The sequence below is a fragment of the Lagopus muta genome, chromosome 22 (assembly GCF_023343835.1).
Source record: "Lagopus muta isolate bLagMut1 chromosome 22, bLagMut1 primary, whole genome shotgun sequence".
Classification (NCBI taxonomy): domain Eukaryota; kingdom Metazoa; phylum Chordata; class Aves; order Galliformes; family Phasianidae; genus Lagopus; species Lagopus muta.
The window spans coordinates 449,200-473,258 of NC_064454.1; the positions used below are offsets into that span (position 1 = coordinate 449,200).

At 58.5% G+C, this 24,059-nt stretch overlaps 2 protein-coding genes across 8 annotated transcripts in view; one reads left to right on the forward strand and one right to left on the reverse strand.

The window, feature by feature from the left end:
• The first annotated feature begins 71 nt into the window (after window positions 1–71).
• Window positions 72–12,882, forward strand: ST3GAL4 (ST3 beta-galactoside alpha-2,3-sialyltransferase 4). 4 transcript variants are annotated; one of them, XM_048968595.1, is made up of 14 exons: window positions 72–179; window positions 3,109–3,249; window positions 4,479–4,621; window positions 4,871–4,946; window positions 8,696–8,774; window positions 9,487–9,556; window positions 9,756–9,836; window positions 9,917–10,014; window positions 10,220–10,280; window positions 10,494–10,589; window positions 10,697–10,886; window positions 11,004–11,147; window positions 11,382–11,458; window positions 11,528–12,882. In XM_048968595.1, the coding sequence occupies exons 3-14, from the start codon at window positions 4,494–4,496 to the stop codon at window positions 11,787–11,789; spliced, it is 1,362 nt and encodes a 453-aa protein (XP_048824552.1). In that variant the 5' UTR covers window positions 72–179; window positions 3,109–3,249; window positions 4,479–4,493; the 3' UTR covers window positions 11,790–12,882. The 4 variants fall into 4 exon arrangements, with proteins under 4 accessions (XP_048824552.1, XP_048824555.1, XP_048824554.1 ...); XM_048968598.1 differs by having other exon boundaries at window positions 11,315–11,458; window positions 11,528–11,730; XM_048968596.1 differs by lacking the exon at window positions 72–179 and adding an exon at window positions 236–2,284.
• A 1-nt stretch (window position 12,883) lies between these two features.
• Window positions 12,884–24,059, reverse strand: part of KIRREL3 (kirre like nephrin family adhesion molecule 3) — a 235,421-nt gene continuing 224,245 nt past the window's right edge. For 3 of the 4 annotated variants that reach the window (XM_048968578.1, XM_048968581.1, XM_048968579.1), the window contains 8 exons: window positions 23,766–23,892; window positions 19,674–19,774; window positions 19,369–19,567; window positions 18,604–18,639; window positions 17,140–17,247; window positions 16,007–16,116; window positions 13,990–14,076; window positions 12,884–13,765 (listed from right to left, as the gene is read on the reverse strand). In XM_048968578.1, coding sequence (XP_048824535.1) covers window positions 13,322–13,765; window positions 13,990–14,076; window positions 16,007–16,116; window positions 17,140–17,247; window positions 18,604–18,639; window positions 19,369–19,567; window positions 19,674–19,774; window positions 23,766–23,892 — 1,212 coding nt within the window. In that variant the 3' untranslated portion in view covers window positions 12,884–13,321. The remainder of the gene's footprint in view (window positions 13,766–13,989; window positions 14,077–16,006; window positions 16,117–17,139; window positions 17,248–18,603; window positions 18,640–19,368; window positions 19,568–19,673; window positions 19,775–23,765; window positions 23,893–24,059) is intronic. The other variant, XM_048968580.1, reaches the window with a different exon arrangement.

Consider the following 24,059-nt stretch of genomic DNA (forward strand, 5'->3'; position numbering starts at 1 on the left):
GGTCCGGGCCGCATCCCCGCCCCCGGCGGCCCCCCCGCCGTGCCCCCGCCTCTTCACTCCCTCCGCCCCATCGCTCTGTGCGCAGGCGTGCCCGCCCCGCCGCCGTCCCCCCCTCCGCCCCGCTCAGCCCCGCTGCCCGGCCCTGCCCGCTCCGAGCCCGCACCCCCGGCCGCCCCATGGTGAGTACGTGGGGGGGGGGGGGGGGGGAGGGAGAGCGGGGGTCCGCAGTCGTGTGAAGGCAGAGCGCTGCGAAATGCTGAGCTTTGCCCAGTTGCTTTTGGAGCCGGGGGGGTTTGGGATGCGGTGCCGGAGGCCGCGGTGCGGGGCCGTGCGGGGCAGAGCCGGGGCGTCGATGCGGTGCTTTTGCTTTCTATGTATCTGTGTTGTGAATGGGAGCGCGGCCGGGCGCGACGGAACGCAATCTGTGTGCGCGGCGCTGAGCATCGCCGTGCCCGCAAAGCAGCCCTGCAAAGCAAAGAGCACATCGGGGGTGCTGCGTTGTGCCGGGCGCTGCCGTGAGGATCCCCAGCGCGGGGCACAACGACACGCGGCTGGGAGGGACGGCGGCACCGCGCGGCCGGGCAGCGCTGCGCTGTTCTGCTTTCGTAGGGCGCGGCTTCGGGGTCCCAACGCCGGGCGCAGCCCCGGAGCACTCCCGGTGTACCCGTGCGGATGGAGCTCGGAGCTGCCGCCCCGTTGGCTGTCGGTTGCGGCCGCGCAGCACAGCGGGAGCTGTTTGGGGACGGGGCCTTTTGCCACCGCTCGGCATCCTGTGCGTGCGGAGCCCAACGCGGCGCCCTGGGGGAGCGGTGGGGATGGGGCCCTCCCCGCTGCGCGGGACCTGCAGCCCTTCCCGCTGGGACGCGAGGATGCTCAGCCCAAAGGAGAACGTCGGCGGGTTTTCTGCTCGCTGGGCAGCGGTGTTTGGAGGGGTCTCATTGTTCTTAACGGAGAACAAAGGGATTCTTCCCCTGGGGGGTGGTTTTGTTCCTGCGTGGGTGCAGTGTTCGGTGGCCGAGGTCTGCGGGCAGTGAGACAAGGTGCTGAGCGCCCGGCGTTTGGAGAACCGTGCTGGATTTGTGCTGCAGCTCAGTGCCTCAGGACCTGGGGAGGTCCCAGCCCTGCTCTGCTGTTGGCGGCTCCAACGCTTTAAGGGCACGTCCGAGCTGCAGTGAGCTCCTGACGTTGCTACCAGCCATAGGATGGGAGCGGCCGGACTCTTCTTAACGCCTGTGCTTCATTATCTGCATCATTAAAGGCTGCTTGCTCTTCCAGCTCTGGGTGAAGGGCTAACAGCAGCTCTCTGGGTCCCACAGGGATACAGGTGATGAGGGATGGCAGCAGGAAGGAGGAAGGCTGCCAGGCTCGGGGTGTCTGTCTGTGCCAGCAATACTCACAGGTGTGAGGGGCAGGGATGGGACGGTGCCCACAGCATCCATGCATCGAATGGAAGTGCAGATTTCAGCCCTCTCCCAGCGACGGGATGACGGCGGTGCCTTCTTTGGGTTTTGCCTTCGTGGCTTCTCCATCCATCAGATGGAAGCACACCTCTGCAATGCCTTCAGTGCCTTGGCTGGGTTTCCCGTTGTGCCCTCCTGCGCTCAGTGCTGTGGCTCCCGGCCGTCCCCATGATGTGGGTTGTGCCCCTGCACGTTGTTGTGGGACTGGATCCACGCAGCCCTGGCTGTGTGACAACAGGAGGAAATGGTGCTGGTTGCTTCACTCCCCGTTCCGCTCGGGTGCCCCTGGGCAAGCTGTGTTCCTGGGGCTTTTTCTAGGAAACCGACATCTTCTGGGAGAGGGGAAAAAAAAAGGCCATAAATAAAGGGCCGGATCCTGCTCATCCTTGCTGTTTCCAGCTGCCAACCCCTGCGTGTGCTGTGGGTGGGATTGGAGGTTTGCTCCGAGAAAGCGAAGGGGAGCTGGATGTGTGTGCCTGCTCCTGCAGAGTGCGCCCCAGAGCTGCGCCCGGGTGGGACGGGCAGCTCTGCTTCCCGCTGCTCTGTTCCGTTTGCTCCTTGCTGGTTCCCTGGAGGAGCCCCGGACCTGAGCTCACGCCGTTGGAATTCCCTGCCGCGCTGCTGGGAGAGGCGCTCGCTGCGATCACTTCCAGATGCTGCTCCCGCTGCTCTTCCTGCAAAACGTCTCCGGTCACCCCGGGCTGTGGGACCAAACCTGCTCTGGGGAGCTCTTCATTTCCCCATCCCGCTGCTGAAGTGCATCTGGGGTTTTGCTGAGGGAAAACGCCGCTCTTGGCCTTCTCCAAACCAAGGGTTCTGCAGAGGTGGTTAAGCTGCTAATCAAACAACCCTTAATTGTGGCCATTGTAAGGAGCTTATCCCCCTGGCTGGCGTTCAGCTCGCTGTTGCTTTGCGTGGTGCCCCTTCCTGGGTCTCCCTGCCCATTTCCTTTGGGTTGGGTGCTCAGCAGTGGTTGTAGAGTGTGCAATGCTGGGGACCCGCAGCACCTGGCTCCTGCATGTGTGCCCTGCCTGGGCCCAGGGAGGTGGGCTGTTATTTACCCTGCCTTGGTGTCCACCTTTTGCTGGGTGCCGCAGCCCTTCATGCTTGTGGGATTAGGAGTGCTCCCTCCCTGAAGAAGCAGAAAGGTTCATTTGATGACAGCAGCATTTGGTGCTGATGCCACGCGCGGCTCAGGGCTGATGTGGGGCAGTGGGTGATGCTGCACTGTTGCAGCTCTGCACCCTACAGCAACAATTTCCTGCTCCTCTTCCTGCGATGCCTTTTTGGATCCCGTGGCCAGGAAGTGGCCCCGCTGCTCTCCTGCTGAGTGGGCACTGAGTGCAGATCTGTGTGTCTCCCCACCCCATGGCTGTGCTCCCTCCTTTTGGGGGGTAGCAACCGGAATGATGTGATGCTGTGGTGCCGGGGGGATCTGCACGGGGATGGACTCCTCCGGATCCCTCTGTGCTCATTGCGCAGTGAGGGAGGACAGATGGACGTGGTGGGGTGGCCGATGTGAGGAGGGAGGGGGCTGTGCCCAAACCAAGGGGTGTCGGGGGGCTGGCGCTGCAGCGTGTCCCTGCTGGCTCTATTGTGGTTATGACTATGATCGTTATTTTGCTTTCTTTTCTTTTTTCTACTAAAGAAAGCGACTCGATTCGCCATGAGGAGGGAGAGTGCCTTCCAGGAGCAGCCTGCCCTGATCGAGCCGGGGAGGAATGAGCGGTCAATGAATTAAAGATGGGTGGAAAATGAGCAGAGGGAAACGCAGCCATCAGCGGGACGGGTAGGGAACCCCAGCCCACAGTGCAGCGTGGGGATGGCGGCCTGCCCAGGGCAGAAGGGTTTGGGTTTGGTGGAATCGCTGAGGGGTGCGGGGGAGATTGCTGGGTTTGATCCTTAAGGCTGTGCTGCGCTGGGGAGGTTTGGGGTAATGTGGGCGGTGGGGGCAGGCAGGTTCCTGCACAGTGGGTTTGTAGATGTTGTGAAACTTGGAGGCGTAGGGAAGAGCAGATGATGTGATAAAAGTGCAGATGGTGCAATGAAAGCTGCGCTTTGCCTCTGTTGGACAGGTTCTGGGGCTGCTTGGAGCCACCAGCCTGGGGTGGGATGCAGCATGCACCAGTAGGAAGGGGCAAAACTCATACTGGGAAATGCAAAACGTGCTGATGGGCTGTTGGGACCCTGCAGCATCCTCTCAGGGTGGGGGGCTGCGGGGCATGGAGCGTCCCCCCCCCCCAGTGCTGCACTGCATGAAGTGCTTTCCAGCAGCTCTTCGTTCTTCTTAACGAAGCTCCCAGCTGGAGGCACAAAGGCTGTGCTCCAGCACCAGCTGCCTGCCCTGCAGCCCGTCCTTGGGCATCATGCAATGCCTGGAGCAGACGTGCTGGGATGGTGCACTCATGGGGATGAGCTCCTGCAGGTAGCAGAGCTGGCTGTCATCTCTGCTGCCTGCTGAATGCACTCGTGCTTTTCAGTGGATGGGGCTGGAAGGAGCAGGGGAGGGCGTGGGGCCCCACGTGCACTGAGATGGGTGCAGAGAACAGTGCGCTCCTCTCAGCAGTGGATGGGCTCTGGGTGCGGTGCTCAGGCTCAGTCCCATGCACACAGAAGCTCCGGTGTGGGGGCACAGAAGGTGCTCTGCAGGTCTCTGTGCTGTGGGTGCTTCCCAGCCGTGAGCTGAGGTCCCCCCGCCACCTCCTGGCCGGGAGCAGCACTTGGCTGCGTCGGTGTGGGGAGAACGTGGGATGGGCTGTGGGGAAGAAAGGCCCTTTTGTTCAGTTTGGATGGGATGTTTCGTCACTGCTGGAATTCTTTCTTTTTTCTTTTTTTTTTTCCCCTTTTTCCCCTCCAAAATTTCATTTTGCCAAAACCAACTCAATTCCATGCAGCGCTTCGGTTCTGATGGTTTCCAGCTCCGTGCTCGTGGCTTTTTCCCCGATGGGATGGAAACCTTCCCTGCCCCTCGGCCAGCAGCACCCACACAGGCTGATGCAGCTCCCGTTCCCTTTCCAGTCCCCATTCCACTCCATGGCCACCCAAAATCCAGCCCGCACTTGGGAACGCGATGCTGGCGCACACCTGACCCCAACGAAGGAGCCCTGCTGCGCCTGGGGTTGGCTCCTTACCTTTACCCCACCTGGCTTCTCGTTATCTGGGTAATTAAGGCTGATGCAGTGCAGCTGTGGGGAAGACAGTTTCTTTGGAACAGAGCAGGCAGGAGGGGTGCTGCTGTGCGTGGACATTTTCTTGGGAGGAATTGGATTTTTAATTCTCCAAACTGTGGGGAGGACGTGGAAGTTTGGGGAAAGGAAAGGGGGCAGAGAGCCGCTGAGCGCATGGGGAGCGGTGCTGGGCCCCGAGATCTTCCAGCCTGACACTGAGGCTCTCCCTTTTTCCTTCGCCAGGGGAAGAGAGGATGGCCCCATAGCCCAGCAGCCCCCGGAGCTGCTGCCCTCTCTGCTCACACCGCGTGGGAGGACCGTAAGTACCTTTGGGGGCACCTGTGGGGTGATGCGGTGGGGTTCCAATGGGGTTACCTGACCCCAGGCACAGGTTCCAGGTCCCCAGGAACAGGTGGCACTTGTCTGCTCTGCCACCTCTGGCTGCCCCTGGCCGGTGGCTCCCAGGGATGGATGCTGTGTGCAGCACGGTGCTGCGTCAGCCCTGGGGTCGGGCTGGGTGTCACTGCTGGCCCTGCTGGGCGCCCTGTGCTGGGTTGGTGGCTGCGATCTTTGGTGGCTGATTTTGGAGAGCTGCAGCCCCTCCTGGGAGCTGTCTGCTGCTTATGGAGAGGTCTTGGCACCTTTAGGAGCGCTTTCAAGAGGGAAATCTCGTTTTTATGACCTGGGATGTGTCAAGATGGGCCAGGGGTGAGCTGTGGCAGAGCTCACGTTGTTCCTTAGTCATAGGTCAATATTGTGCTAAGGGTTTACCTGCCTCTAACATTAGAGCTTCTTTTTACTATAGAAGACCTTTTGTCAGCTCTTCACAGGGCCCTGATACCGTGAGTCAAGGAAACACTGTATTTCTTCTTCATGGTCAATTAAGTTTGCTTTAAAATTCTTTACAGCAGCTGCTCATGATGATGTTGAGCCACCCCATAAAGATGCCTATCTGTCCCAACCCATGAAAATCTCCTTGGGTGGGACAGGGAAGGGTGAGGAGCTGTTCCGCATTCGTTTTTCAGTTTCTTCCCCACTGCCCCCATAGCACAGTGCTCCCCCCATCACCTCTGTACCACCCCCTGGGTGGTGGGATGGCTCTGCTCCCATCTGAGCGTGCCAGAAGCCACCCTGGAGCTGGGATACGTGCCTAACCCACATCTCCTTTTGGCAAACCACACCGTGTTCTGTGTGCATCCTTTATCCCCAGAGGAATGAGCATCTCCTCCAGGCAGGAGCTGCTGTGGGAATGCCAATGCCACCCAGCCTGCACCAGCAGCCTGCAGTGAGGGGTACGTGGGGCTGGAGGCGGCTCTTGGACCGCTGCCTCTTGTCTGGAGCACTGCGAGGTGAGGCCTTGGCAGTGTGGGTGCTGCTGGAGAGGCTGGGCGCACCGTGCTGCTGTGTGCTCAGCCAAGGCAACCAGCTGACATCTGATGGATTCCTCTGGTAATTGAAGCCGTAAATCCCGCAGAGCTGTTTGATTTCGTATCGGCTCTGGAGCCCTTCATCCCCACCCCACTGCTCTCAGTGCCCCTGGGGAGGGCTGCGGGTGGCCCATTGCGCAGCGCTGGGTTGGGGAGTGCCAGGATTGTGCCACCCGTGTGCTCTGCCCACCTGCACTGGGTTCTTCTGCTGAGCCTGTGGGGCTTGCTGAAGTGCCCATTTCTCACTGTGATCCCCTTCAAATCCACCTCTGCTGCAGCGCCCCACATTCCTGCACGTGTGTGGGGTGAGCCATGGCGGTGCTCCCAGTGGTGCTGGGGTGGATAGCATGGGAGGTGTCTTCTTGCTGCATCAGCCTTCCGTTCCCAAATTTCCAAGTTACAATGGAAGCACACAAAGGTACCGTGTGCTCTGTGACCCCCCTTGCTGGCACCAAAGGATGGGCACCCCTGAGGCAGGGTCCCCAGAGTAGAGTGCAGGGGAGCAGGGCACCTTTTGCTTTGCAGCTGTGGGGGTTTGTGTGCAGCGGGGCTGTGGCACTGCGTTCTGCTCCTTGCAGACCTTTGGCCCTTTGCTGCGTTCCGTTTGATCCATGCTGGGTGTTTGCTGTGCAGCACTGGGGTGAGAAGCTTTGTGCCAAAGTTTCAGCCTGCGGCGAGGGCGATGCGTCGGCACAGCTTCTAAGCGTGGTGATAACGCTCTGCCCTGGGGTGTTGTGGAGGTAATGCTGTGCAGACATCAAAGGAAAGGGGCTTTTTCTCATCTCTTTGAGGAGAAACCCCAAATCTCACCTGGGGATGCTATGGGAGCAGCGAGCATCCAGCTTCCATGTGAGCTGGGTCTGTGCACGCCGTGCTGCTTTGGGATGCTGCTGTAGGTCAGGCACTGCCAGGCTGGGTTCTTTCCCAAACCCCTCCTTCGTGGCCTCTGTGTGGGGCCAGGTGTGCTCTGCTTTGCTCCCCAGACCACTCTGTCTGCCTCTGCCTTGGGTTGGTTTTGCATAAAGGCCGGCTTGTGCCTACAAGCCTGGAGAGAAGGATCACAAAGAGGAGGGGAAAAAAGAGAAGTATTTAAAAAGAGAGCTGGAATGTAAAAGCAAACAGCGGGCTGAGAGCATGCTTAGTGCTGCTGGAGCATCTCGCCCTCGGGGAGGGGAGCACCACTTGTGCAGGGCTCTGCTGGCACAGTTGGTGCTGGGGCAGAAGCCAACAGGAGGGATTTTTGCTCAGCGTTGGCTCTGGGCTCCCAGGGAGCAGCCCTGCAGGGCGCACAGCAATGGGGCATCCATGGGTTTCCCATCCCTCCTGTAAATGTGTTTCCTTCTCGGGTGCCCACATCAGCTTTCAGGGGGTCATTACCCTTTGTTTGCTACCTGTGTTTTATGGAGGAGATAAGACTCAGCCCCAGACAGGTGATTGTGCAAGGAGCAAGCAGCACCTTTTCCTATCCCTTACCAGCACTGTCCAGGTGTTCTTATGTGCTCCGCATCCTGTCTCAATTTGTCTCTTACCTCCTGCTGCTGATCAGGGAGGTGACAGCCGGGCTCCAGTGCTCCATCCTGCTTCTCCCCTCCATCATCTGTTTCCTGGAGAGACCCCAAAGCCCGCAGCAAATGCCGGCTGCCCCCTCATGCTGTGGCTGCTCTGGGCTGACAGCGTCACCTTGGGGACTTGCCATCCCTCGGGCGGTGGCTGCGGTGCAGCCCTGGGTGATGAATGCGACAGCGCAAGCAGCTCCACACCCTGCTGGGAGATGTGCCAAGGGCAGGTTGTGCTCTGGGGTGGGAAAGTCGGGCTGGAGGTGCCCATCTACGTGGCACAGAGCTGGAGCCATCCTCGAGGGCAGCGAGCTTTCCTGGGGGCGATCCCCAAATCTCCCCATGGTGAGTTGATCCCCAGCCCCGCAGACCTCCACAGGGATGCACTGTGCCACCGCTCGCTGGCATTTGCATTGCAAAGGGATGAGTAACCAGGAACTGAGCGGCAACCCCTGCTGTCCTCCCCCTCTGCTGGCTTTTCCATGCGAGATGCTTCTGCATCTGCAAAGCCGAGGGGGCGCTCAGCCCACCGCGGTGATCGCTGCCGTGAGCCGGGCTGTGCTTCAGCTCCATGTGTTCTGCTGGCACCAGGGTCAGCGGTCGGAGCGCTCTGTGGTTTGCAGTGTGCTCCCATCTGTAGGGCAGAAGCTCCTCGGGATCCCTCATTAATGGCTTTTATTATCTCGGGGGGGAACCGGCTGTAGAAGTGGGACATTTTGTTGAATGCAGGTCAGGGAAACTTGGGTTTAAATTGGAACAAACCTGCAGGGCTTGGTGTCGCCGCTGGTTTGGAGGTGCAGATGGGTCCTGCTCCTCCTCTGGGATCTGTTGGGAGAAGCTTTTCCCGTGCTGGATTTGGGGATTGCACCCGTGGGTTACATTGGGTATTAGGAACAATTTCCTCTCGGGAAGGGTGGCGCTGCACTGCACAGCTGCCAGCAGGGGGGTCACCAACGCTGGGGGCATTCAGGAACTGGGGATGAGGCTCTGAGGGACGTGGGCACGGTGGGGTGGGCTGGGGATCACAGGGGTCTTTTCCAGCCGCGGTGTTTCCTTGACCCATGCATCTCTCCCTCCCACCCCAGGTGAGCAGCAGTGGCTGCGATGAGAGCCCCGGCCCTCGGCTGATGCCCGCCCTGCTGATAAAGATGATCAATAAGTCCCGTGAGTCCTCACTGCATGCACTGCCAGCCCCTCTCCTGTGGGGGCCCTGGGGGCTGCTTGGTGGTCACTCTGGTGGGGTTACGGCATTGGGGCCGGGGTAGAGCTGGGGGCTGGCGAGCATCGTGCCCCCATTTGCTGTTCCCCATGAAGTGGGGTTTCTCTTCTCTCCTTCCTCTACCCACCCAGTGGGGGTTCAGCACCCCATAGCATCCCGTCTCGGTGCTGGAATGGGGCTGGGGGGGTCGGATCGGTCCTTCATCCCCTCTCTATGCACAGCCCACGCAGGCATTGTGTTGTTCTTCCGCCCCATCCCATAACCCTGGGCACCGTTAGGGACGCGGTGCGGGACACGGGGAGGGGATGGCGGTTGGGACTGAGGTCGCGGCGGTCTTTTCCACCGCCTGCGATGTCCCCGAAGCCTCCGTGAGCGGCACCCCGTCCTCGGAGCGCCGCTCCTCCCCGGGATGCGGGTGAGGATGTTCGGGAGCGCAGCTGCTCTCCGATGCTGACACCCAGCGGCCACGCGGAGCGCTTCGCTCAGGGGCGCTGGGGAGATCCGCTGCTGCGTGGGGAAAGGACGGAAATCCTTTCGGGAGGGAAGGATGTGGAGCAGCGGGTGGATACGAGCGCTCTCCTTCCTCTGCGCCCCTTTTCCCGCACCTCCATTCCCTGCTTCCCCTCCCTGTGCTAAGGTGCTTCTCTTGGCTCGCAGGAGGGAAGATACTGGGAGTGCTGGCGCTGTTTCTGGTGATGGTGTGGTACTCGATATACCGGGAGGACAGGTATGTGCGTCCCGGGGGGCTGCAGGGCACAGCGTGAGGGCACAGCGTGCTGCTGCTCCCAGCCCTGGCAGAGCGCAGGGGCTGGATGCCCCACAGCTCCTGCTGTGTTTGCACAGCCAATGGGGGCGAGTAGCAAAAACAACTTCCTGCCTTTCCCGGGGGAAGGAATGGGCACTGCTTCTAATTTCTCCCCTTGCAGCTTTTATTTCCCCGTGCAAGAAAACAAGACCGTGTGTCCCATTGGGGAGGTGGAGAGGAAGGCAGCACAGCTCATAGGGAAGTGAGTAAGGGCAGGGGGTCCCTGCGGCACCGCAGCCGGGTCCCCATCCCTCAGGCTCACCCCCCCCTCACTCCTTGCAGCTACTCGAGGGACCGCCCGCTCTTCCTGCAGCTGAAGGATTACTTCTGGGTGAGGACGCCGTCGCTCTACGAGCTGCCCTATGGCACCAAAGGCAGCGGTGAGCCACTGCCTCCCTGACTACGGGGTGGGAGTCTGTCTGTCCGTGCATGGGAGCCTGCTTCCCTGTTTGTGGTCCCTACAAAAGTGGGGGCACATTTAACAGGTCCCCAGGTGTGGACCGTGGGGGTTAAGGCCACACGGGGGGTGGGTGAGCACTGATGTGCTGCTGGGGACGCTGTCACTTCCAAGCTGTTGCTTTGCAGAGGATGTCCTCCTGCGCCTGCTGTCGGTCACCAGTTACCCGCTGCCTGAGAGCATCCAGAGGTAATGCAGCAGGAATTACTCTTGGGGGTGTAACATTTGAGTGTGAAGTCGTGCACAGGCATCACCAGAGACCTGGCAGCTTGGCCACCTGGGAGTAGGGATGGCGTATGGGGAGCTTTGCAGTGTAGCGAAGGCAGGGCTGAAACCCCTCTGAGGTTGAAGAGGTGATCGTTTCTGAGCACATCTGGCTCAGGTGCTGCTTTTCCCCCACAGCCTGAAGTGCCGGAGGTGCGTGGTGGTGGGCAATGGGCACCGGCTCCGCAACAGCTCCATAGGGGACACCATCAACACCTACGATGTGGTGATCAGGTACAGCCCTGGGCATCCCTGTGGGCCACCCACCCTTGCCCAGCGCCATGGGCAGGTTCCTGCCACGTGTCACTCATCACCCATTGAGCAACGTCCCCGTGTCCCAGGCTGAACAACGCGCCGGTGCACGGCTATGAGCAGGATGTGGGCTCCAAGACCACCATGCGGCTCTTCTACCCCGAGTCAGCCCACTTCGACCCCCAGGCAGAGAACAACCCCGACACGCTGCTGGTGCTGGTGCCCTTCAAGCCCATGGACTTCCAGTGGATGGAGGCCATCCTCAATGACAAGAAGAGGGCAAGTGTGGTTGGGAACCGGTGACCAGAGGGTCAGCCCCATCCCTGGCGGCTGCACCTTCACCCCCAGCGCTGTGGGGGATTCATCTCTTAGCAGGAGGTCTCCATCCTCTTCCAGGTTCGTAAAGGGTTTTGGAAGCAGCCCCCGTTGATCTGGGATGCCAGCCCGGAGCAAGTGCGCATCCTCAACCCTTACTACATGGAAGTAACTGCTGCTAAACTGCTCAGCCTCCCCATGAAGCAGCCACGGAAGGTCAAACAGGTAATGGTGTGGCTTTGTAACTGCTGAGCATCTCTGTGCCAAACCTGTTGTGTATTTGTGGGATTATTAATGGGTTTCAACGCAGCAGGAGGATGCTGCTGTCCCTGCACCCTGTGGGAGGCTTGGGGTTTGGGATTCTCCCCATGGCTTCTCCATCTTTTCCCCAGAAACCAACCACAGGGCTGTTGGCCATCACCTTGGCTCTCCACTTCTGTGACCTGGTGCACATTGCAGGCTTTGGGTACCCTGACTCAGCCAACAAGAAGCAAACCATCCACTACTACGAGCAGATCACACTCAAGTCCATGGCTGTGAGTGTCCCCCTACTGTGCCTGCCCCCCGCCCCGGCTCTGGTTTCACCCGTTCCTGCTGTCCCACAGGCCTCGGAGCACAACATCTCACACGAGGCGGTGGCCATCAAGCGCATGCTGGAGCTGGGACTGGTCAAGAACCTCACGTACTTCTGAGTGCAATGGGGCTGCGCAGGGACACGTCCCCACCTCGGAGCCCGCCAAGGTCCTGGAGCAGCCGGTGTCCCTGTGCCCATCACGATGCTGGTGGCACTGTGGGGGCCACGCCGGCTCGCCGGCCCCAGGGGCGCAGGGAGCCCCTCAACGGGGGCTTTTCATATGGAAACACTGAAACTAGTGAGGACTGGGGAGGGATTCTGGGGAGGATGGAGGGAACCTCCCCCCAGCAGGTCTAGGGGGCACGGCAGGGTGCATTGGAGCCCCCCTCTTCCCTTGGATACTCTTGCATTTGGGATGAGGAGCCTGAGGAGGGGCTGATGGGGGGTCCTGGGGGAGTCCCCTGTGGGTGGGAGGCTGAGTTGCAGCCCCCTCCCAGCTGGGCACCCTAAATATTTAATTCCTCCCTTCTTCCCCCCTCCTCTTTTTAATTTTCTTTTTACACGTTGGCCCAGCCTCATGCCTTAGTGCTGGTGTGGGGGGCTCAGCCCTGCAGCACCCTTGGGTGGCCCATGGGGGGGTGTGAGGGTGACACAGTGGTGCAGATTAATTTAATTAATTTAAAAGATTATTTATCATGGGGCCTCCCTCCTCTGTGGCCTCGTGCAGGGGAGGCTCCCCCCTCCCCAAAGGTGCCTTTTGTCCCACCATCGGCGCCTTGCTCACATGGGATCCTGCATCCCCCAGGATTTGGGGAAGGGGGGCCCTGGGACCCATGGACCTTGGGGTGTTGGGGGGCTCCTGCTGGCACCCAATAAAGGTCCTGGTGCGACTGGGCTGGGTGTTCCATGCTGGGGCTGGAGAGGGGATGAGGGAGTGACTGAGACCTCGCTGTGCCCTGCTGTGTGACTGTGTCCCCTTGTCCTTAAGTGTCTCTGTGCCCTGTCCCAGTGTCCCTGTTCATGTCCCCATGCACATGTCCGTGTGTCCCTGGGAGTATGCTGTGTCTCCAAGTCCCCAAACCTAGTGTCCCCCCAAGTGTGTCCCTCTGCCCTGAGCTCGGACCCTATGACTCCAGGCACTGTCCCTATAACCATGTCACCATGTCCTCACATTCCATGTTCCTGCCTCCATGTCCCTGTGTGTGTGTGTGTGTGTCCCCTTGTGCTCTGTGTCCCAGCACCCGTGTCCCCTCCCTACCTGCTGGGTCCTTACCTGCCGTTTCCCCAGCACGTTGTCCTGGCTCCTGCATCACCAGCAGCATTGCCCTGGCGGTGGCCATCCCCGTGCCTCAGTTTCCCCATCCATCGGGCTTCCCTTGGGCCCACCTCCCCACCACCAAGCTCCTGTTGGGGTCACCTGAAGGACGCTGCCCTTGAAGTCTTCATGGTGGCGAGGCCATCAGCCCAGGCATGCCACGAGAAACACCTCTTGTATTGCCCGCGATACAGCGCGGTGAGGCCCTTCCCGGGGCACTCGGGGGGGTCCCCGTCCCTGCTGGCGTGTTCCCCCCACCCCAAACCCCACACGACAGGACCCCCCAAAACAGACTTTATAATTATGGACACCGAACACCAAGAAGGAAGGAAGGGGGCTGGGTGGGGGCAAGTGGAGCTGTGGGGTGGGCGTGGGGATGGCGGTGTCCCCAAGCCCTGTGTCCTCAGCGGGGTTGTGCTCAGCCCCATCGCCCCACTCCTGGGTCCTGATTCCAGCACCGCTGTCCCTGGGGGTCTGCAGCCCCTTGGGGACCGCATCGTCCCCCGCGGTTCAAACGTGCGTCTGCATCCGCCTCTGCAGGGGCCGGCTGGGGTCCGAATTTTGGGACGAAGACTGGGAATGGTGGGAGGAGGAGGCGGAGGCTTTGCTGGCCTTGTCAAACTGCACGTAGCCGTCCTGCTTGCCGCTGCTGCTGATGCTGCTGTCGCACTGCGTGTCGAGGAAGGAGCTGCTGTCGCTCATGGAGCCGCGCTGGAACTCACGCTCGCACAGCTCGATGGAGCTGCTGCCCATGCCCAGCACGAAGCGCTGGCTGTAGTCGTAGAGGCGGCTCTGCCCGCTCAGCGTGCTGTAGATGTTGGTGAAGGACATGCCTGTGGGCACGCGCTGCTTGCCGGCCGGCCGCAGGTCCGCAGGGCAGCCCGACAGTGAGATGGTGGGCGTGGAGTGGTGCTCCTTGAAGGTGTTGACGCTGTAGTAGCCGTTGGTGGGGTCCTGTGGGTGGGCGGGGGCTATTGGTGGGGTCGCCCCAAATCCCTTCCGTCTCACTGGGGCACCCCGCGCTCCCCAACCCGCTCCCCAGCGCCGTGGGTTCCCCAAAGGCAGTGCTGGTGGCACCCCAGCATCCCACCCAGTGTGGGGACAGGGTGGCACGGGAGGCAGCACCAGGGCAGGCAGCCTGGAGTTGATGTGGGGGGTGGCTGTGTTGCAGGGCTCACCTTTAGGTTTTGGAACTCCTTCTCCTCCTCCTTGAGCACCTCGAGCTGCTTCAGCACGGAGTCCTGCTGGAACTCACCCCGGTCCATCTGGGAAGGAGCGGGCAGAGATCAGCACCCTGAGTGCCTGCATTGGTGCCTCTGCTCTGGACCCGGGAGCTCAGCCGCAGCTGTGGCTGCAAAGCACTCTGGCACTGTGATCCCTGTCCAGAGAAACCCCCACCTCTCTTTTTTGCCTTTATTTTTCTTTCCCCTTTTTCTGCATCCTCATCCTTCCCTCCCAGTCTGAACTTGGCTGCTCAACAGCTTTTCCAAAAAAAAAAAAAAAAAAAAAAAAAAAAAGAAAAAGAAAAAGAAAAAGAAAAGTCCCAGCTGGCTTTTGGCATAGACACAGTGCCGTAATTAATGTGAAAGCCTTGATTACTTTTTTTTAATCCCCCAACTTTGGCTCTTCTCAAAACATGTGAGTCCCGGAGGGTTCTGCTCTGTGCTGACGTGGGCTGTGCTGCACCAGAGATCCTGCACCTCTCTGCCTCATTACTTCCTCTTTTGAAGGCTGACCACCATCGGAGGCAAGGTATGCATTAATTACATGCCTTTAATTACCCTTCCTCCAGAAAGGTGGGGATGTGCAGGCTGGCTAATTACCAGCCAATTTCTCTGCTGCCTTTTATCTCAGCTCGCATCGATTGTGCAGCTCTGGCCACTGGATTCTGGGCACGGAGCCCCAATGCTGCGCCCCTGAGGGTTACTCTCCTGGTTTTATTTTTTTCCCTTTTTTAAAAAGGTAAGTGGTTGTGGAAATGTACCCTCCAGCACTTTCTCTTCATCTTCTGAAAGCCTTTGATGCAGCTATTAAATGCAATAAATTAAAGTACCTGAGTTTTGCTTGAAAGAAGGAATGCCCATGAGAGGCGCTGGTGGAATGGGAGCAGCCCATCCAGAGCTGCTGTGCCTGCAGCACAGGGCCCAGCGACAGCCCAAAGGCTTTCCCAGGGAGAATCTGATCCTGCCTACGTCTGGAGGTGCTGAGGACCTGGCCTGGGACAGTGGTGCGGCCCCAAAGGATGAGCCCAGTGGCACCTTGTGATAGAATCATACAATGGGCTGGGTTGGAAAGGACCACAATGATCATCTAGTTTCAATCCCTGCTGTGCCTCAGTTTCCCCTGCTGCAAAGCTGCCCTGCTGCAGAGCACCACTCTGGCTTTTCTGAAGCATTGAGGGGACGCCTCAAGGTTGTGCACTGCCCAGAAATAGTGCCTAATTATGAGCAGTGCTCCCTAATTCGCCGCGTGCTGAGCACTCCAAATGGCACCGCTTTCATCGGGGCTGGCGGATCCTGCAGAGCGGATCTTAATTTCTTTGGGTTCGTTACAGGAGCCAACAGGGTTTCAATGGGGATTGCCCGTGGTCGGGTCCCAGAGCGGCTGTGCTGATGTGGGTGCGTGGCGCCGCACACTGCGCTGGGTGACCTGTTTGCTTTTTGGGCTGGCAGCCTTCCCTCCACCTGTAGCACTGGGGATCGTGCTGAGATAACCTGAACAAATGCAAATCAGCCAGCATGACGAGTCTCCTAAGGTGTTAACGAACCTACAGACGCATGAATAATTATTTGTGAGAAGCACAGAGCCTGCAGGTCACAGATGGCTGCAGAACAACCAACGCAAGTGTGATTCTTAGGGAAAAGAAAGGGGGAAAGAGAAAGGGGGAAAGAGAAAGCAGTCGTTTAGTGGGCATGATAGGGGTGGATTCAGTGATCTCAGAGGTCTTTTCAAAGCCTAACGACTCTGTGATCCCACAGTTTGTGTTCAGCTTGTGCTTGTCACCTCCCACACCAACCCAGCAGCACCAGTGAAGGCAGCCAGGCTCACCCCACCGTCACCCCCAGCTCATCCATTCCCTGCTGCTTCCCCAGGCAAACTACCATCTGCACGCACTGCTTCGGCACTTACTGACATCTCCAGTGCGGCCAGGAGAGCACGGTGAGGTTCTCACACTGAGGGGAAGGAAGTCCTTACCATCAGCTGCTTGATGGTGGGGTGCTCCTCCGTCTCCCTGCCCGAGGACGGCTCCTTGTGCACGATCTCCACGCGGATGTCATTCTTGGCAGAAACCACTCCTTTCAGATCTGGGCAGAGAGGGAGAAGAGCTCAGCTCCAGGCAGCCACACATCCCCAGGGTCCACCCTGACCCAGCCCAGCAGGCAGAGCTGGGCCCAGAAGGGCTCCTCCAGCCGTGGGGTGCAGCTACAGAAAGGAAAGGCCAAGTGATGGACGGAGCGCAGGCAGCGCTTGGGGCGCGAGGCCCAATGCAGCGCCGCTGTCACGCAGCTGCCCGGAAGGTGTCAGGCATGCTTTGAAGAAGTTCCTTTTGAAAAACTAGGCGAGCAGTGGGAGGAGAAACAACAGCACGGATCCGAAGTGAAAACCGGGGATGGATGTGAACCCGAGACCCGAGCAGCCCCCAGCTCAGCGCTCTGAGGCTCCGTCCTGGGCTCAGCCCATCTCCACTCAGCATTGCTCTTGCCCACGGCCGGCTGCCCCGCGCCTCAGGGTTGTGCTGAGAGGCCCCTATTGCTTTCCTGTGCCTTTGTTTTTGGCTGGGATGGCACTCCTGGTGCAGGAGCCTCTGAATTCAATCACAGGGAAAAGCTAATTACTGTCTTGCACCTCCTCCCCCCAGGAGCGCTGCCCTTAAATAACACCGGGCCGTTCTGTCACCAGCAATACAACACCAGATGTGCCATAAAGCCTTTTTTCCCTTTCTTTTCCAGAAGACAAACGGCCTCCAGCCTCCGTTCTGCTGCGTCCTCAGCAGGAGATGCCACCCCAGAGTTATGGTCGGTCGCTGCATCCCTCCCACAGGAATGCTCTGTTTGCAGGCTGTTGTTTAACTGATGCCACAGAACTCTGAAATTTGTCCTGAGAGAGGAATCTGCAGCAGCCAGGTACAAAATGAGTCCCCACCGCACAGAAGCACTCTGCTGTCTCTCTACCTCTGACCTCACCGCAATGGAATTGATGCCGATATGATGCCCCAGCGGTGGAAGAGAAGGGGATGGCAAAGGAGACAAACCCGCAGTGCTCCCTGCCCATCAGTGGGAGCATGGTTGGCCTTTGCATTTGGCCGTTTGCGCTCGCCCTGCACTTACTTCGCTGGGAGCGGGCGCAGCAGAAGGCGACGATGGTGGCCATCAGCACCAGGAATGCCACGCCGGCCCCCACGGCCACCCCGATGATCACCGCCATCGGCACCGACTCTGCAAGAGGAAGGAGAGCACAGATGAGTGGGGCTGAAGGCAATGGGCGGCTCTCCCCAGCTCAGGACCCGTCCCGGCCATCGGTTCGGTGATGGGGAGGGATTGGGGTCCTTTCCTGCACCCCTGCAGCACCGCGTCCCTATGGGTGGTGAGAGCCCAGGGAGCGCAGTGCGCAGCTCTGCCATTTGCTGCAACTGGGGCAGCGCTGACCTCTCTGTGCCTCAGTTTCCCCCGTGTGCAGGGAGGAGGGAGCCAAGGAGCTGTTGCTTCCAGTGGGGCCACGTTGTTTATTGGATGAATGGCTGCCTCTCAAGTGCTGTGGGTGCAAAGTGCAAAAGAAGACAGCCTGGTGATATTGCTAAGAAAGAGAAATGGCATCAGAGCTGGCTGGGAGAGAGGTTGCACGGAGGGATGGAGATGGGCACCAGGACCATGATGAGAGAGCTGCGGGTGTCAGATACCTGGGTTAACACAGCAGCTATCAGCCTGCCTCTGTCTTTGTCACCACAGGTCTCCTGCTTGCTCCCCAGGCTCACAGCAGCTGGGAGGGATGGGGTGGCTGTGATGGGGGGGAGCAGGACCCCATCCTGCACTGGGGAGAGCTCACCACCTCCTGTCCATGTAACCACAGCCAAGTTCCCTGTAGCTCTAAGAACCTTTTCTAAGCCCAAAGAGAAAAACTGTTTTTGACCAAAAACTCCATCCTTCCCTTAAGACTTTGGGACCCCCAAGGTGTAACCCCATCTCAGTACCAGCGGAGTGACACAACCCTGTGCTGCTCGAGCTGGGGCTCCACTCACACTTCAAAGAGCCTTTCAGCACACAGCTTCTGCTGGTGCTTTCCGCTTTCTGGCTCTCCTGCCTCTCCCTAGCTGTGCCACCTGTCCTGTGAGCCAGGCCATCGGTGACATGACACACATGGCACTATTCTGCTCTTCCCTAAGCACTCAGCACAGACAAGGAAGCGAGCGCCCTGCTGCAAACCGCCCCAGCAGCATCCAGCAATAAAGTGCTGGCACTTCTCCAGGTGACCTGATGCCAAAGGCAGTGACTCGTTGTGGGGCTTTTGGAGGTGTTCGGATCTCTGGGAGATATGGACCAGAGGGGTGGGGAGGGAGATGTCGAGGGGCAGCTCAGCGTGGCCGTCCCTTTGCTGCAGGTTGTGCGTTATCACCCCCTGCAGCGGGGCTGCGCTGGGGCACAGAGAGGCAGGGCAGCTCGCCATGGAGCGGAGTGGGACCGGTGCCCCTGGCTCCCCATCCCCTGCCCTGTGCTGCCCTACAGCCCCGCTGGCTCCTCAGGCGTCGTGACGGCTGGGGACAATTCGCATTCACCGTCAGCTCAGCACTTCCGTACCTGCTTGCATACCAGCTCCTGATTTCATTTCCGTACCTGTTTGAAAATAAAGCAAGTGTCCACAGCCGTGCACAGCCCAGGCACCCACATCAGCCTTCGGAGCACCTCCTGCTCCCAGCGCACAGCCCGATGGAGGGGATGGCCACCGCACGGCGTCCCCCTGCCCACCGCAGGGATGTCCCTGAGTGGGGACCCCCAGCCAACACCGAGTGCTCCCGCTGGCTGGCAGCCGACCCGGAGAAACCGCTGGCTGTGTTTGCATTGGAAGAAACCCAAGGCTAATTTTAAGGGGTTCATTTAGCTCTGATTTAATCTGGACGGCAGCCTTGCCTATAAATCACGGCTTAATGAGAGCAATCCACCTGCCTGCCCTGGCATTTAATAAAATAGAAGAGGACTGGAGGCCCTCCAGGAGCTGAGTGAGCCGCCTAGAGCCACATCCCTCCCTTGCCATGGAGAGCCCCCAGCCACCCTGAGACACCCTGAGGGCTGTGGATCTGGAAGGAGCAGCTGCTCCCATTTCCCCGTGGCTACAAATGATGCTGCAGGTGGATGGGCATCACCTTGCACTGTGGGTTGGGGAGCACAAGGCTGGCGCGTGCCCTCTGTCTCCATTAAGAGAGGTGAAGCGGGGCTTTCCCCACCTCCTGCCCCTCTGCTGGGAGTTGGGACCCTCGGGGCGTTCCTCCTTCATCCTTCCTCAGACATCCCAACAGCATTACGGAGCACTGGCCGCTCCTGCAGCCCCACGCCGGCCGTGCCCACCTTGCTCCTTGAGCCGGATGATCTCCGTGTCGGAGCCGAAGCTGTTCCACGCAGTGCAGTTGTAAATGGTTTGGAAATCAGCGCGGACGATGTTGCTGATGGTCAGTGTGGAGATGACCCCCTCGTCCGTGCTGACCGTCTCCACCGTGTAGCGCCCCGAGGTCCCAGATTCCAGGACGTTCTCCTTCCAGGACCAAGCCTGCCAAGCAACAGTGGGGTCAGCCCAAGGCGGGCGCTTTGCCCACCCGTGGGGCTCCCCATGGCGTGGCCAAACCCCATGGCTCAGTGCACTGGGTGCTACTCACAATGCGGTCGGGCGGAGGGGTGCTGCGGATGAAGCACTTGATCTGCCCCTTCTGGCCGTGCAGGGCGTGCTGGGTCTGCGTGCTGGAGATGATGGGTGGCCCTGCAGGAGAGAGGAGAGGGATTGGTGACAACAGGAGGAAGCAAGTCACACCTGGCCGAGGCTGGCATTGCCACCTGGGTGCAGAGGGTCCAGTGGCAAACCGGGACCTCGACTCCAATAAACATCACTATTGAGTGGCACCAGCTGCTGCCTTCTCCGTGCCTTGAAGCTCAGAAAGGAATGCCTGGTGCATAATTCAGGAAATGCAACCCAAGGGCCCCAGACCCTTTCCCACATGGGAAATTCAGCCTCAGAAACCAAGGATCAGAAAAGGGAAATATCAACCAGCATCCAGGCTGCACTCTGCAGTCAAAAAAACCCACCTGCTTTAGTAATAGTTTCTTTAATACTCTACAAGCAGATGTGCTTTGGTGCTCTGGGGTCTTTGTGTGCAATGTTGAATGCTGAGAACACAGGGATGTGGGGTGCTCATCACCACCAAAACGTCCCTGTCCTCCTTTGTGGAATAAGGTTAAGAGGAAAGCAGTCAGAGATGGGAACATGGCCTGGAGGCTTTCACCCCAAGGGAGCAGCGGCAGAACTGCAATCCTAATTGCTCTTTATTAGACTCTTAATTACAGCAGATTTACATTTCTATGAGTGGCTTGCTGCTGGCAGAAAAGGGATGCAGGCAGAAAGGCGAGGGGCAGCGCTCCTGGTTCTCACCATGTCACAGCCCAGTCGTTCTGGATGCTGGCTCCAGGTTGTGCCTTTGCTTTTTAGGAATTCATTAGGCTCATTGGAAAACCAGCCTTGCCATCACACCTACCTGCAGGCAGGCATTAGAGCAGTGCTGGCCAAGTGCAAACACACTGCAGGGCTGAACTTCCTCCTTCAGTGCATCCAGTTGCCCACTGACATTTCCCTTCTGCACCAAAGTTTCACCCTCCCTGAACAACCTCTGCAGCAACGCAGCCACATCCTTCCTTTGCAGGGATGCTATGAGGAAAACCAGAGGCCAGCAGTGCCACACTGCTTCTGTCCAAGGTGAAGGGGCAAAATGCTGCCCATCAAATCCAGGTGCTGCACCCTTAAGGCTCTGATTGCTGCAGTGGGGACGGAGCTGGCTTCAAACACAGTCTGGACATTCACTGTATCCTGCACATCTGGAATCACCTGCACATCTGTGAGCACTGCAGATGGGCAGTGCTTGCTGAGTGATGGGGAACAACAGAAGGTCAGGACTTGCTTTCCAAAGTTGGGGTATGATGGCCATTACACATCACACATTCCGGTGTGATACTGGAAACTTTTCTGCCTCTTTTAACATATAAAAAAGACATTTTGTTGTTGCTTTCCGCCCAGTCTTCTCTGAGATGTTCTCAGCACGTTCCCAAGGTGAATGCTCTCCTCCAGCCACCCCTGGAAGCACACGCTCTGAAGGGGCTGGGCTGAATCCCACTGGACATCCTGAGCTGGATGGGACCATAAGAATCACTGAGCCCAACTCCGGGCTCCACACAGAACCACCCAAAAGTCCAGAGAGTTTGGTTTATCCTTTGCTGTGCCAGGATCCCTTGAGGCTTTGGCTGTTCCAGGGGACAAGAACAGAGTCCAGTCCAGCTCCGCCATACATTGGGGGTGGCACAGGAGAGATGGTCCCAGCTCCTCAGCTCGCTCAGCATGTATAGATGAGCCACTGGTAGGCAATGAATCCAAAGCCAACAGCATCCAGAGTGGCAACGGGGTGTGCAGGTCCAAATCAATGAAAAAAACCCGTCTTCTCTCTATTTCAACAGTTGCACATCAGTTACAAATTCTGGAGGTGTGCCAAGACTGGGTGACACCGGAGAAAAATGGCTTAATAATCATAAAAAGGATCATTTTCCCCAAGGAGAGTGGATTTTAAATGGCACAAATGCCAGCGGCTTTGGGTTTTATTATTGCTCGAGGAGTTCAGAGTCGAAGGCTTATCATCATGATAATAGCAGATGACTAAAGAACATTTGTGAGATGAACATGCCTGGGAATAATAGTGCAGAGCTGCAGCCTCATCGCGTTCGAGGACGGTGTTTGATTCTCCACCAGGCTCAGGCTCCCTATGAGAGCTGCCGGTCCACAGCTCGGTACTGAGACAGCCCACCAGCAAAAGAAAGGCTTTCAACAACGTTGCTATGGATATAAACGTTGCAGCTATTGGTTGTGGTTATTTTTAGTGCACTGATGCCAATTTAGTTGCTCTGTCCTGAAGGCTCGCATAAAGGAGAAGGCAGCTTGCTGGCTGGGGAGCATGGCAGGATGGCCCCAACCTCTCCATCCTGCTCAGATTGATGCACACAAAACCATCCTGGTGCTGGAAACTGGAAGCAGGGTTCAATCCTGCAAAGCCCTGGGTTGGCTCGTGTGTGGCCAGGAGGGTGCTGTGCACACATGGGGGCTATAAATCCAGCTACCGCTGATTTATTATGGCCCCAATGGCGCCTTCCTGCCTTCTTGCCTCTCTTGCTTTGGCCCTGCCAAATGCTGCTCATTTGCATAATCCTCCTGCCCACTAACGAGGCTCTGAATCATATCGGCAGCCTCTCAGGCTGGTGGCCTCGTGCCCTGGTTTGGAGGGAAGGAGGTGGGGAGGGCAGGCAGGGGCTGCACTGCTGAGGCTGATTTGGGGGGGATGGGACACTGGGCACAGGCTGGGGCGGATGGACACCCCTCCAGCACTGCCCCCACTTGGGCTGGACTCACCCAAGACGACCGCTGCTCCTTGCCTGAATCACTGGCCTCACTGTGACAAAGCCCAGCCTATGGAGAGAGGCACCTGGTGATCTCGAGACAACTGAATTACCTTCTGGATTTAAAACCACTTGAAAATACTAAATGTTCAACTTCTCCTCTCAAACAGCGGTGGAAAAAGCATTCAGAAGAATTCATCAGCTGTATCAGACACACCGTGCAGTGCCTGCAGGAGATGCTCCCTGGGATGGTCCATGCAGCACCAGCAGTGTCCATCGCAGCGCTGCCCCGGTGCTGTGCTGGGCACGGAATGCAGCTGCACAGCTCTGTCTCAAGGCTTCCATGTGCCTGCAGAGTGCCTGGGAGGTGTCAGGAAAGGAGCGGGTTCTTTGTTTGGGTTAATTTGTTGCTTTGTTTTCTGCAAGATACTTTAATTGTAATTAAAACCCAGCAGCCGGCGGGGAAGGAACATGCAGGCGCCGCGGAGCTGAGCGCAAGCAGAGGCAGTGGTTGGGTTTCGCCCCCTGCTGTGTTGCCCTTGGCTCCCCTCGCTGGTGTTATCCGCATTCAAAATTAACGCTGTGCTGCTTTCCCTGCTCATTTTCTTCTCTTTCTGACAGTGAGTGGGGACTGAAGCCTGCCAGTTTGTCACGCAGGTGAGAGACGATGCAAAATTCATCCCCTGCTTATATTGTGCAGCCTGCCCTGCGCCCTCCCTTCACACAAGGCACATTTCACCACCGGCTGCCACAGGTCCTGGCAGGGTGGCCCTGGCCCTGCAGGGTGCTGCCCAGCTCCCCTCGGGGTGGGGGGCAGATCCTGGGGGCTCAGTGTTCTGCCTGCTCCCTCAGATGCTGATTAGGCTGCCGGTCTCGGAGCCAGACTCAGTTCCCAGCTCTCAAGCTGTACAGCACAGACAACAAGGCTCTCCGACCTTGCGAGGGTTTTGCAAGATAAATCTATTAAAGATTTAAAACGCCAACTCCCAGCTACTCAATAAACCCCTGCTGATAATACAGAACCAAGCAGACCTTAGATAACGCCAGTATTTTTTTGCTTAACCCACGACTCTCCGAGGAAATGAGTACAAAGCCCAAATTGCTCGCAGGGTGGGAGCATCCCCCATCCCCCCCAGGCATCCCAAAGCAAATATCCAAGGGCATCTTTCCAACTGCAGCACCACGAATGGTCGTGGAATCATAGAATCACTGAATCGCTAAGGATGGAGAAGACCCACCCAGATCATCACATCCAACCCCCCCCCACCCCATCAGCACAGCAAAGACACAAAGATGGAGTAGCCAAGGGAAGCCATTGGTACCGTTGACAGTGAGTGTCACCTCGCGCTCCCCCGCGCCCACCCGCGGCACCACAGCACGGCACACGTATTTCCCAGCATCTTCCTGGCGGACGGACTTGAGAGTCAGCTTGTTCTCATTGCTCAGGACCTGGAAGAGAGGAGGGGGCCGATCTCAGGGCAGGTGATGGGAAGTTGAGCAGGAGAGCTGGCAGCCCCCAGAGCTCTGGATGGCCGGAGGAAGCTCTGCTGCCTTTGGCAAGCTGCACCCTGGGCAGCAGCACCCTGCCCTCCTGCCCTGGCTGTGCAATTAACAGC